At 58.0% G+C, this 13931-nt stretch overlaps 1 protein-coding gene across 1 annotated transcript in view; it reads right to left on the reverse strand.

Moving 5' to 3' along the window:
- Window positions 1–11344: 11344 nt before the first annotated feature.
- ARAP1 (ArfGAP with RhoGAP domain, ankyrin repeat and PH domain 1) overlaps window positions 11345–13931 on the reverse strand; it is a 31992-nt gene continuing 29405 nt past the window's right edge. Inside the window, exons 24-27 of the mRNA XM_061368372.1 lie at window positions 13004–13054; window positions 12625–12688; window positions 12340–12495; window positions 11345–11374 (exon numbers count right to left, since the gene is read on the reverse strand). Coding sequence (XP_061224356.1) covers window positions 11357–11374; window positions 12340–12495; window positions 12625–12688; window positions 13004–13054 — 289 coding nt within the window. The 3' untranslated portion in view covers window positions 11345–11356. The remainder of the gene's footprint in view (window positions 11375–12339; window positions 12496–12624; window positions 12689–13003; window positions 13055–13931) is intronic.

The raw sequence follows: 13931 nt of genomic DNA on the forward strand, positions 1-13931 counted from the left end.
ATGCAGCTACATGGAGCCACGCAGATGATCTTGTCATGGAACAAGCCCCAAGGGAGAGCGGGATTGGTGGTACCCTGGAACACCGTGTCCCATGGGATGGGGGTTCCATGGGGCAGGGGATGCCTTTGGGATGGCCCTCAGGGGCTATGGAAGGGGTAAAACACGCTGCTTGGGCTATGGGACATGCAGCTGGGGTCAGCCCCGTGCTTTAATAGCATCCCTAAGAACCCCAAGTGAACACTGAACTGGGGACCCACTTACACATCATCCCCCTAAAGGCACCAGGAGCATTTTCCAATAGGTGGGGAAAAGGAGGGATGAGGTTTCCAGGGATGGCAGATGGACTTGGTGGCCATCTGAGATGCAGAAGGGACCTGGAGCATCCCTGCTGCATCCCTGCCACATCCCTACCGCATCCCTGCCACATCCCTACCGCATCCCTGCCGCATCCCTGCTGCATCCCTGCCACATCCCTTCTGCATCCCTGCTGCATCCCTGCTGCATCCCTGCTGCATCCCTGCCATATCCCTGCTGCATCCCTGCCGCATCCCTACTGCATCCCCTAAGCATCCCTGTCCATGTGGTGGTTTGACTCTGGTCCCCAAGCTGCAACAAGCTCCCAGCTGTTTCTTCCCATCAGGTTAAGGCAGGGGAATCCCTGTGGAAGCCATCAGGGTGCCTTGGAGCAGGGATGTGGATGTGCAGCATGTCCCAGATGCACCCAAGCCTGCAGGTTTCATATCACCCAGTGAATGGTGTCTTGGGGACGGGGGCATTGGACTCTTCCCCACTGCTGGAAGTGATGCTGTGATGGGACAGGGATGCTGATGGGGATAATCCCATCCTTTGGAGCATCACATCCCACTGCAGCCACACCAGTGCATGTGGTCCCCACAACTCCAACCCCTTCCCACAGTGTCCCCCATTGCCATCCTCCCGTCCATTGGGATGCTCCAGGACATCTCCCCATGTGGGTACCAACCCTCGGGATGCAGGAATTGGGATCAGAACCCCACAGCAGGGCTGAGATCGATGGAGTTTGCTGAGTAAGAGGTGCCAATGAGGGTTTGTCACCAGTGGGGACACGCGTGTGGCACATGGGGCTGGCGCTGCTGAGGCTCCAGGTATCCATGGAAACCTCCCGGCAGGATGCTGAGCCGATAAATAGCCAATTTAAGGTGATTTTCCTCAAAGAGGGGGTTTTTTATGTGTCTTGAGCGAGTCTCACAGCGTTTTTGGCTTTCCTCCTTCCATCAGGATGGGTTTCTCCTCCCTGCTCCATTCAGGGCTGCACGATGCTGGGTGAGGGTGGCTCAACACAGACCCCTGTGGCACATGGGACAAAGCGGGTTTACCTTGGTGGCAGTAAGGAGGGAACTGGGATGCAGATTCCAACCTGGGCTCTATTGAGCTGGATACACTGGGATGGATGAGTGCGTGTGTTGGGATGGAATGGGTCGGGATGAAGGGACCTTAAAGCTCATCTAAAGGCATCTGAGTGCATCCTTATGCTAATTCCTTACCCACGGAGTGCTCCATCCTTCAGATCCACATCTCTCCAGTTTAGAGACTGGGATGCCTCATAGGACAGTGCCAAACACGGCACAAACCCAGGTAGGCGACATCAGCCCCGCATCCCTTCCCCAGCATCCTCCTGCTCTGTCCCTCTTGGGAGGATCCCAATGGATGGAGCAAGGGGAAATGGGGCTTTCCAAGCCCTCCTGACCCACATCCATCACAGGAGGTGCCATCGACCCCGTCTGCAGGAGCTCTGACCCCAGCCACAGGCCGCTTGTGCTTCATCCTCATGGATGAGGAGGAAGAGCAGCGCCTGCCCCTTTAAGGCTCCAAAGGGGGTTTGGTTGCAGGATCAACCCATCCCCAGGGAAAACAGAGCCCGTCGCTGTGCTGAGTCAGCAGTTCTGCCTGGCTGCATGTCCCACCTGGCACCCGTGTCCCTGGGGACCCCATCCCGCTCCCTCAGCCCTGGCCAGGGATGCAGCGCGGATGCGTCCCTGTTGACAACCCAGCAGCATCACCGCAGGGCAGGAGTGGTTGACTGAGATTGAAGGCTCTGTTATGGGAAATGGATCCAAATTGATGCTGGTTTAATGGAGAAGGACAAGGCCAGCTCCTCCCAGCAGCCCCAGTGACAAGGGATGGTGAGGAGCTCGGGCCCTGCATCAGCATCCCAGAGCATCCTTCCCTGTGCCAGACCCACACAGATGGGTGTAGCAGCACCAGCTGCATCCATTGATGCTCCCAGCAGGGATCTGGCTGCTGCCTGTCCTGGGAGCAGATCCCACCATGCTCATGGATGCAGGGGGCATGGGGCTGCCCCACAGCATCACTCTGTGGTCCAGGGGGAGCGGCTCTTCCTTCCTGTATCCCTCGTCCCAAGCAGAGCACAGGACATGGGATGTGTCCCTGGGGGTTCTTCCAATTGGGAAAGGCCCCATTTGGCTCCTGCTCCCGTTGGCCTTGGCCATGGCTCCTTTCTCTGCTCTGGCCAAGCCAAGGGCACCCATCCCATGTCTCCTCCTCCATCCCACAGGGTGCTGAGCCCCTGACACCCAACACCAAGCCCCCACCGCTGACATCCCATGGGAGTCAGGAGTGGATCCCCCCATCCCTAGGGATCCCATAGGGAGCAATGAAAGCCCCCGTGCCCCCTTTCCCTCCTGTGCCTTTATTTAGCACCTCAATTCCCTTTATATTCCCTAAGGAGCCTGGAGCAGCGAGTGGGAGGCTTCAAGCTGAATGGCTTCAAGCAGCACTGTCCTTCCCCTGCTCCATCACTTTATGCTCCTAACCCCTTCCAACCAAGGGGCTCTTCTCCCCCTTTCCCACCACCAGGAGCCGCTTCCCAGTGCCTCGGGGTGGGAACTGGGGCTGGGGCTTGAATTGCCAACAGGTTTCCCTAACTTCCCAGCCTGAGCCCCATTGAGGGATGGCAAAGGGAGGAGCAGGGGGGGGTGATGCTTCCCCATCGCCGCTGCCCTTTGGTAGCATTCCAAGTGTGGAGGCGGCTGATTGAATCTGAAGAGGGACTGGGAGCAGTGGGGAGGGAAGGGAAAGGAGGGGGGATAGAACACGAGAGGCTGACTAAAGGCAGTGACAGGTTAATGGGGCTGCTGATGGAATAATGAGCGCTCTGAAGTCTGCTGGAGTGCGGCTGTGGCTCTATTGAATCCGGGCATGGATCGTCCACTGAGTCCATCACCCCAGAGCGGGGCTGAACTGGGATGGGTGCAGGATGCACATGAGGGGACCCGTGGGGATGAGCCCTGTGGGTGCCATGGGCTTGGAGCATCATCCGCTGGCACTGCCTGCATCCGCCTTAGGGTACCAGTGAGGAGGGTACCTTAGGGTAGAGGCAGCGGCTCCCGTCTGGGTGCACCCAGGGCAGGGATGGATGGAGCCTGCTTTATACACAGAGCTGGGAGGTGGCTGCAGAGGGTGCTGGGCCTGTGCTGTGCCTGGCATTCACCCCATCCATGTGTCCAGCACACGATGCTCCTGCCATTGCCAATCCATGGGGAAGGGCAGGGATGCTGCTGGCTCGGCCCCATGCCAAGAGCTTCCCCACCTTGGGATGAGGCCCCTGGATCCAGCCACAATAAAGCTATAGAATCATGGAATGAACCGGATTGGAAGCGAGCTTCAAGATCGAGTCCAATCATCACCGAACACGGCCACCACTGCCCCATGGCACTGAGGCCTCGTCTCCATGGGGTGTGAGCCCTTGCAGGGCCGGTGCCTGCAGCCCTGCCCTGGGCAGCCTGTTCCAATGCCTGAGCACCCTCTGGGGCAGGAATTGCTCCTCAGCTCCATCTAAACCTGCCCTGGTGCAGCTTGAGGCCGGTTCCTCTTGTCCCATCCCTTGCTCCTTGGGAGCAGAGCCCAGCCCCTCCTGGCTCCATCCTCCTCTCAGGCACTTGGAGGCAGGCATCAGGTCCCCCCTGAGCCTTCTCCATCTGAACCCCGCAGGTCCCCATCACCCCCCATCCTCATGTCCATCCCCACCAATCAGCACCCCCAGCTCCCGTTCCATGGGCAGTTTCCAGTCGCCATTCCCCACATCGGGAATGCTGCAGGGGTTAGAACGCCCCTCACGTGCTGGAGCTGATGGAGCTGTTAGTAAATGACTCCGCAGTTAATCACTGTGTGCTCGCCTCCGCTGGGCTATACATAGAGCGAGAGGAGGGAGGCTGCATCCAGGGACCGCAGCTCCATCCCATGGGATGAGCATGGAGGTGAAGGGAGCCCCACATCTGCTGCAGGAGCTGTTGGTGCCGATGCTGGGATCAGCCCCAGGGATGCAGCTCAGCGCTCAGAGCATCTTCTCCGTGGGTACCAGGCGTGTGCTCAGGCACTGACACGTGTGTAAATGCCCTGTGTACATGTAGGTGACGTGTGCATGCGTGTAAATGGAGGGGCACCAGCGTGTGCAGACACGGACATGGTGCAGATGTGCAGATGGAGCACACGTGGACACTGAGCACACTGCAGGCACTAAGGGCATGCGTGAAAACAGGCACTGAGCACACGCTGCAGCACTGAGGACCTCGGCACACACTGCATGCACGGAGCATGCATTGAAGCACTGAGCATGTTAGCACACACTGCATGCACGGAGCGTGCATTGAAGCACTGAGCATGTTAGCACACACTGCATGCACGGAGCGTGCATTGAAGCACTGAACACGTTAGCACACACTGCATGCATGGAGCATGCATTGAAGGTGATGAACATATTAGCACACATGCACTGCAGACACTGAACACGTTAGCACACACTGCATGCACTGAGCATGCACTGAAGGTGCTGAGCACGTTAGCACACACTGCATGCACTGCACATGCATTGAAGGCACTGAACACATTAGCACACGTTGCATGCACTGAGCATGCATTGAAGGTGCTGAACACATTAGCACACATTGCATGCACTGAGCGTGCATTGAAGGTGCTGAGCACTTTAGCACACACTGCATGCATTGAGCATGCACTGAAGGTGATAAACACGTTAGCACACACTGCATGCACGGAGCATGCACTGAAGGTGCTGAACACGTTAGCACATGTTGCATGCATTGAGCATGCACTGCAGCCACTGAACACATTAGCACACACTGCATGCATTGAGCATGCATTGAAGGCGCTGAACACGTTAGCACACACTGCATGCACGGAGCTTACATTGAAGCACTGAGCACATTAGCACACGTTGCATGCACTGAGCATACACTGAAGGCGCTGAGCACGTTAGCACAGGTTGCATGCATTGAGCGTGCACTGCAGGCGCTGAACATGTTAGCACACACTGCATGCATGGAGCACGCATTGAAGGTGATGAACACATTAGCACACGTTGCATGCACTGAGCATGCATTGAAGGCACTGAACACGTTAGCACACGTTGCATTCACTGAGCGTGCATTGAAGGTGCTGAACACGTTAGCACAGGTTGCATGCACTGAGCGTGCATTGCAGACACTGAACACGTTAGCACACACTGCATGCATTGAGCATGCATTGAAGGCACTGAACACGTTAGTACACATTGCATGCACTGAGCGCGCATTGAAGGCGCTGAGCACTTTAGCACACACTGCATGCACAGAGCATGCATTGAAGCACTGAGCACGTTAGCACACATTGCATGCAGTGAGCATGCACTGAAGGCACTGAACACGTTAGTACACGTTGCATGCACTAAGCGTGCATTGCAGACACTGAACACGTTAGCACAGGTTGCATGCACTGAGCATGCATTGAAGGCGCTGAGAACAAAATGCACACATGGAGCTTGTGTTGCATGCGCTGAGCATGTCAGACACAAAGCACACATTGCATACACTGAGCATGCACTGCAGCCACTGAACACGTTAGCACCCATTGCATGCACTGAGCATGCATTGAAGGTGCTGAACACATTAGCACACGTTGCATGCACTGAGTGTGCATTGCAGACACTGAACACGTTAGCACCCATTGCATGCACTGAGCGTGCATTGCAGACACTGAACACACGTTAGCACACGTTGCATGCACTGAGCACGCATTGCAGAGACCAAACAGGCACTGCATGCACTGAGCATGCACTGCAGATGCTGAACACGTGTTGCAGACACTGAGGATGCATTACATACATGAAACGTGTTGCAGACACTGAGCATGCATTGCATACATGGAGCACACATTGCATACATGGAGCACACCTTGCATACATGGAGCACACATTGCATACATGGACCACATCTTGCATACATGGAGCACATCTTGCAGATGCTGGACACATGTTGCAGACACTGAGGATGCATTACATACATGAAACATGTTGCAGACACTGAGCATGCATTGCATACATGGAGCACACATTGCATACGTGGAGCACACATTGCATACATGGGCCACATCTTGCATACATGGGCCACATCTTGCAGATGCTGGACACGTGTTGCAGACACTGAGGATGCATTACATACATGAAACGTGTTGCATACATGGAGCACGCATTGCATACATGGAGCACACATTGCATACATGGAGCACACATTGCATACATGGACCACATCTTGTATACATGGAGCACATCTTGCAGATGCTGGACACGTGTTGCAGACACTGAGGATGCATTACATACATGAAACGTGTTGCATACATGGAGCACGCATTGCATACATGGAGCACACATTGCATACATGGAGCACACATTGCATACATGGACCACATCTTGTATACATGGAGCACATCTTGCAGATGCTGGACACGTGTTGCAGACACTGAGGATGCATTACATACATGAAACGTGTTGCATACATGGAGCACGCATTGCATACATGGAGCACACATTGCATACATGGAGCACACATTGCATACATGGGCCACATCTTGCATACATGGAGCACATCTTGCAGATGCTGGACACGTGTTGCAGACACTGAGGATGCATTACATACATGAAACGTGTTGCATACATGGAGCACGCATTGCATACATGGAGCACACATTGCATACATGGAGCACACATTGCATACATGGACCACATCTTGCATACATGGAGCACATCTTGCAGATGCTGGACACGTGTTGCAGACACTGAGGATGCATTACATACATGAAACGTGTTGCATACATGGAGCACGCATTGCATACATGGAGCACACATTGCATACATGGAGCACACATTGCATACATGGGCCACATCTTGCATACATGGAGCACATCTTGCAGATGCTGGACACGTGTTGCATACATGGAGCACGCATTGCATACATGGAGCACACATTGCATACATGGAGCACACATTGCATACATGGAGCACATCTTGCATACATGGAGCACATCTTGCAGATGCTGAACACATTGCAGACACTGAGGATGCATTACATACATGAAACGTGTTGCATACATGGAGCACGCATTGCATACATGGAGCACAACTTGCATACATGGAGCACACCTTGCAGATGCTGAACACATGTTGCATGCACTGAGGATGCATTGCATACATGGAGCACACACTGCATACATGGAGCACACACTGCAGATGCTGAACACATGTTGCATGCACTGAGCACACATTGCATGCACTGAGCACATGTTGCATACCTGGAGCACGTGCTGCAGACGTTGAACACGCATTGCATGCACCCAGCACGCACCCCAGACCTCATTGCCCACACACACACGGGTTCCTGCCCTCCATCTCCACCCCTGGCAGAGCAGCCCCAGCGCTGCGGTGATGGACACCTGTGACCCCTGTGTGTGACTGACACACGTCACCCCTGTGTGACTGATTGACCCAGGGGGGTCAGAGCAAGGGGGAGGTGGAGGGACACCCGCACCAAGGGACACTGCAGGGAGCTGCGCTTCAGCATCCTTCCATTGCTGCATCCCTGCAACCCGCATCCCTGCATCGCTGCATCCCCCCATCACTGCATCCCTGCATCGCGGCATCCCTGCATCCCTGCATTCCTGCATCCTCACATCCCATCATCCCTGCACCCTCACATCCCTGCATTCCTGCATCCCACATCCCTGCATCCTCACATCCCTTCATCCCTGCATCCCCACATCCCTGCAACCCTGCATCCCACATCCCTGCATCCTCACATCCCTGCATCCCTGCATCCCCGCATCCCACATCCCTGCATCCTCACATCCCATCATCCCTGCACCATCACATCCCTGCATTCCTGCATCCCACATCCTCACATCCAAGCATCCCTGCATCCCAGCATCCCTGTATTTCTGCACCCCACATCCCTGCATACCTGCACTCTGCTTCTCCACATCCCTTCATACCCATGTCCTATCATCCCTGAATCTCCACATCCCAGCATCCCTGCATCCCTGCATCCTCACATCACTGCATCCCTGCATCCCCTCATCCCTGCATCCCTGTATTCCTGAACCCCACACCCCTGCATACGTGCACTCTGCTTCTCCACATCCCTGCATCCCCATGTCCTATCATCCCTGAATCTCCACATCCCAGCATCCCTGCATTCCTGCATCCTCACATCCCAGCACTCCTGCATCCCACATCCCTGCATCCTCACATCCCAGCATCCCTGTATTCCTGCACCCCACATCCCTGCATAGCTGCACTCTGCTTCTCCACATCCCTGCATCCCCACATCCATGCAACCGCGATTCTCAGCATCCCTGTATCCCTGTATCCCTCCATCCCTGCATCCCCACATCCATGCAACCGCGATTCTCAGCATCCCTGTATCCCTGTATCCCTCCATCCCTGCATCCCCACATCCATGCAACCGCGATTCTCAGCATCCCTGTATCCCTGTATCCCTCCATCCCTGCATCCCCACATCCATGCAACCGCGATTCTCAGCATCCCTGTATCCCTGTATCCCTCCATCCCTGCATCCCCACATCCCTGCAACCGCGATTCTCAGCATCCCTGTATCCCTGTATCCCTCCATCCCTGCATCCCCACATCCCTGCAACCCCGATTCTCAGCATCCCTGCATCCAGCCATGGGTTTAGTGTGGATGTGGCATCACCCATCACCTCCTCAGCACCCAGTGGGTGCACCCAGGCCCACCCCACTGTACCCATGGGCTCTCAGCTCCCACTGTCCCCATCCCAGCCAGCAGAGACCAGGACTCATCGTTTCCCAAAGACCTTTAATGCCATGGAGAGAGGAGGACAGCGGCCGCATGCCCCCAGTCTGGGGGTACAGAGGCTCGTGATGCCCTGCCCATGGAGGGGACCCCAGGAATGGGGCCTCCCCTCTCTAGGAGCGATGGGAGCACCGCGATGGTGGTGGAATGCATGGGGAAGGACTGCCACCAATGGGGGTTCAGGGATGCTTCAAGGATTGCCTTGTCGCTCTGATGGAGGGGGACTTCAAACAAGAGGGAAGAAGAGGGAAAGCAGGATCCTGTGCCGGGGTGTCCGGCCGGGATCTGCTGCCCTCCCTGGAGCTTGGAGCAGGAGCTGAAAGCAGCTGAGAGCTGGGGGCTGCTGGGCTGGTACTGCCTGGCCCCTAGGGATGCCTGGGCCCCATGGGTGCTGGTCCACACAGATACCTGGTCGCATGGATGCTGGTCCCATGGATGCTGGTCCCATGGACGCTCATCCCCATGGATGTTGGTCCCCATGGATGCTGGTCCCCATGGATGCTGGTCCCCATGGATGCCTGGTCCCCATGGATGCCTGGTCCCCATGGATGCCTGGTCCCCATGGATGCCTGGTCCCCATGGATGCCTGGTCCTATGGATGCTGGTCCCATGGATGCTGGTCCCATGGACGCTCATCCCCATGGATGCCTGGTCCCATGGATGCTGGTCCCCATGGATGCCTGGTCCCATGGATGTTGGTCCCCATGAGGGCCTGGTCCTCATGGCTGCCTGCGCCCCCATGGGTGCTTGATAGTCATGGATGCTGGTCCCCATGGAGGCTGATCCCCATGGATGCTGGTCCCCATGGATGCTGGTCCCCATGGATGTTGGTCCCCATGGATGCCTGGTCCCATGGATGCTGGTCCCATGGATGCTGGTCCCCATGGATGCCTGGTCCTATGGATGCTGGACCCATGGATGCTGGTCCCATGGATGCTGGTCCCATGGACGCTCATCCCCATGGATGCCTGGTCCCCATGGATGCTGGTCCCATGGATGCTGGTCCCCATGGATGCCTGGTCCCATGGATGCTGGTCCCTGTGGATGCCTGCTCCTCATGGGTGCATGTTCCTCATGGGTGCCTGGTCCCCATGGATGCAGGTCCCTGTGGATCCTGTTCCCCATGCGGGCCCGGTCCACATGGATGTTGGTCCCTATAGGTGGTGGTCCCTGTGGATGCTGGTCCCCATGAGGGCCTGGTCCTCATGGATGCCTGCGCCCTCATGGGTGCTTGATAGTCATGGATGCTGGTCCCCATGGATGCTGGTCCCCATGGATGCTGGTCCTCATGGATGCCTGGTCCCCCATGGGTGCCTGATCGTCATGGATGCTGGTCCCTAGGGTGCTACTCCCCCCAGATGCCGGTCTCCCCAGGGATGTCTGGTCCCCATGGGTGCATGGTCCCAATGGATGCTGGTCCCCATGGATGCTGGTCCCCATGGATGCTGGTCCCCATGAGTGCCTTGTCCCCATGGATGCTGGTCCCCATGGATGCTGGTCCCAATGGATGCTGGTCCGTATGGATGCTGGTCCCAATGGATGCTGGTCCCCATGGATGCTGGTCCCCATGAGTGCCTTGTCCCCACGGATGCTGGTCCCCATGGATGCTGGTCCCCATGAGTGCCTGGTCCCCATGGATGCTGGTCCCCATGGATGCTGGTCCCAATGGATGCTGGTCCCCATGGATGCTGGTCCCCATGGATGCTGGTCCCCATGGATGCATGGTCCCCATGGATGCTGGTCCCCATGGATGCTGGTCCCTATGGATGCTGGTCCCCATGGATGCTGGTCCCTATGGATGCTGGTCCCCATGGATGCTGGTCCCCATGGATGCTGGTCCCTATACAGTCTCCATGGGTGCCTGGCCATGGCTCCCCAGACCTGCTCCACTGGTGGGTCAGTGGCCTCGCAGCCAATCCCCTCCTGTGTGCCCGTGGGTCAGGGTGTGGGGAGGTCAGAGGGTCCGGTGGATGCGATGGGAGCCCGGCCTGTGCTGGGATGCGGGGCTGGAGCAGGTCCCTGAGGCTGCCCCATGCATGGACAAACCTGGAGCACAAGAGGAGAGCAAACGTTGGCACCTCCACCCCATCCCTGCTGGGACCCGCATGGGGGCACCGCATGCCCCATGTCCCCCTGTGGGGTGGCAATGGGATGGGCAGAGCCATCATCCCCTGCACTCACCCGGTGTCCAGGCCTCAAGCTCAGACGTTGTGCAGGAGCTGGGGACAGAGCACGCAGGTCACCGTTAGTGCTCATCCTCCTCCTGTCCCAGCATCACCACTGGTTCCCATGGGAACGCATCAGGGATGCGGGAGAGAGCCCAGAGCAAGAGGTACCGTGGTCCCCGGTCCATCAGCCTGTGCCCACCTCCCCACCCCATGGTGGGGACACCCACAGTGCCCCATGGGAGCCCCCCTGGTGCTGCTCCATTGCCCTGGACCAGTGCAGAGGATGCTCCATGGCCCCTGAGTGCAGAGACCCCCCCTGCCAGGTCACACACCATGAAGCAGAGCCCATGGTGAAGCCCAATAGGAGCTTCCCCATCACCCCATATTATAAACCTGAGCCTATGGGGGGGTCCTGGGCTAGGGCTGCCCCACAGACCCAGTCCATGGGGATGGGTGTGCGGTGGGGGGGCTCTGGGGCAGTGATGCTGCTGCTCGGCACCCTTGGGTGATGCACACCCCATGGTGGGATCTCCCCATCCCAGCCACATCCTCAGGTTTATAACAGCGACGAGGGCCCAAGGGCTTGCCTTGGGCATGGGGGGAGCACAGCAGCTCTGTCCCACCAGCACCCATAGCACCCATGGGTGAGCAGGGCACCCACAGCACTGGTGTGATGTGGGGATGCCCATGGACAGGCAGACAGGAGGATGAGGGGATGGGGCTGATTTATGACCAGGACAGCAGTACAGAGAAACCAACCCTTGGCAGCATCCCCTTGCCTTGCATCACACGGGTTGGGCCCCTCCTGCACCCCAGACACCACCCCAACACCATTGAGAGCACCCAAAGCATCACCTCCCTCCCCTTTGGGGTGACCAGAGGTTGATGGTGATGCATAAGGAATGGGAACGGGGATGCTCCCCGCATCCCTGGGTACCAGAACCACCCCTTTGTGTGATGCAGAGGAGATGCAGCCCCACACACAGGGTCCCCCCATAGCACCCCCTATCACTCACAGTGAGCGGGTCAGCAGCAAAAGCAGCCACACTGTTCCTCATCTCACTCTCATTGCCCCGCAGCGGGATGAGGGAGATGTTACCCAACCTGGAGTCCTGCTGCCACCGCGACGTCCTCACCTTGGAGCTCTCCGAGGGCCACAGGGCCCCCCCGTGCTGGGGACAGAGGGGACACGGGGTGGGCAATGGGGTCCTCAGAGCCCCTTGCGTTGCCCTGGGATGCGGGGATTTAGGGATGCTGGGATGCAGCGAGGGCGGCCCCGCGCTGAGCATCCTCCTGCCCACCTGCACGTGGAGGAAGGTGGCGAACCACTCACGGAGATCGGCCTGGGTGTCACAGCACAGGTACCTATGGGGGCACGGAGGGGATGGGGGGGCCATGGGGACACAAAGAGGGGGACCCCTGTGTCCAACCTGGCCTTGAGCACTGCCAGGGATGGGGCAGCCACAGCTTCTCTGGGCACCCTGTGCCAGCGCCTCAGCACCCTCACAGGGAAGAGCTTCTGCCTAAGAGCTCAGCTCAGGCTCCCCTCGGGCAGGTTCAAGCCATTCCCCTTGGCCTGGCCCTGCTGCAGGGCCCTAACCCCAACCCCAACCCAGTACCCACAGTGCGGATGGATCCCATGGGATGGGCTCTGCATCCCCTGTGCATCCCCGCTCTCACCATTGCTGCTTCTCGTGCTTCTCGTTCTCATAGAAGACAGTGAAGCCCCAGCTGAAGGGAGAGGGAAACCATGAGCATGCACACACACACATGTACATGCACACGTGCACATGCGTGTACACGAGTTGCTGACATGGATGCACTCACCCATATGGACATGAGCAGCATTTACACATCTGGCTGACACGCAGGCACAGCCCCACATACATGCACACACACAATGCCCATGCGCATGGGGACGGGGCAGGGATGGGGATGGGGCAGGGATGGGGACGGGGCTGGGATGGGGATGGGGCAGGAATGGGGACAGGGAAGGGATGGGGACGGGGCAGGGATGAGGACAGGGCAGGGATGGGGATGGGGACAGGGAAGGGATGGGGACAGAGCAGGGATGGGGATGGGGATGGGGACAGGGAAGGGATGGGGATGGGGCAGGAATGGGGACAGGGAAGGGATGGGGATGGGGCAGGGATGAGGACAGGGCAGGGATGGGGATGGGGATGGGGACAGGGAAGGGATGGGGACAGAGCAGGGATGGGGCCGGGCCAGGCTCTCGGCGCTGTCTCGGTCCCGCAGCAGCCTCCCGCGGCTCTGCTCCGCCATCTGGTGGCCGGAGGCGCGACCAGCACCAGGCGCGTCCCCGCGGCACAACCGGCCCTGGCCCCTGCCTTGTCCCTGTCCCCATCCCTGCCCCTGTGCCCATCCCTGTCCCATTCCCATCCCCATCCACACCCCTGTCTCCATCACCGTCCCTGTCCTACCCCCATCCCCATCCTGTCCTTATCTCCATCCCCATCTCCATCCCTGCCCCTGTGCCCAGCCCTGTCCCATCCCCATCCCCATCCCCACCCCTGTCTCCATCACCGTCCCTGTCCTACCCCCATCCCCATCCTGTCCTTATCTCCATCCCTGTCTCCATCCCTGCCCC

Source organism: Neopsephotus bourkii, unplaced genomic scaffold (genome assembly GCF_033783945.1).
Source record: "Neopsephotus bourkii isolate Nb327-2 ecotype Australia unplaced genomic scaffold, CSIRO-AGI_Nbou_v1 NB_10, whole genome shotgun sequence".
NCBI classification, from domain to species: Eukaryota; Metazoa; Chordata; class Aves; order Psittaciformes; family Psittacidae; genus Neopsephotus; species Neopsephotus bourkii.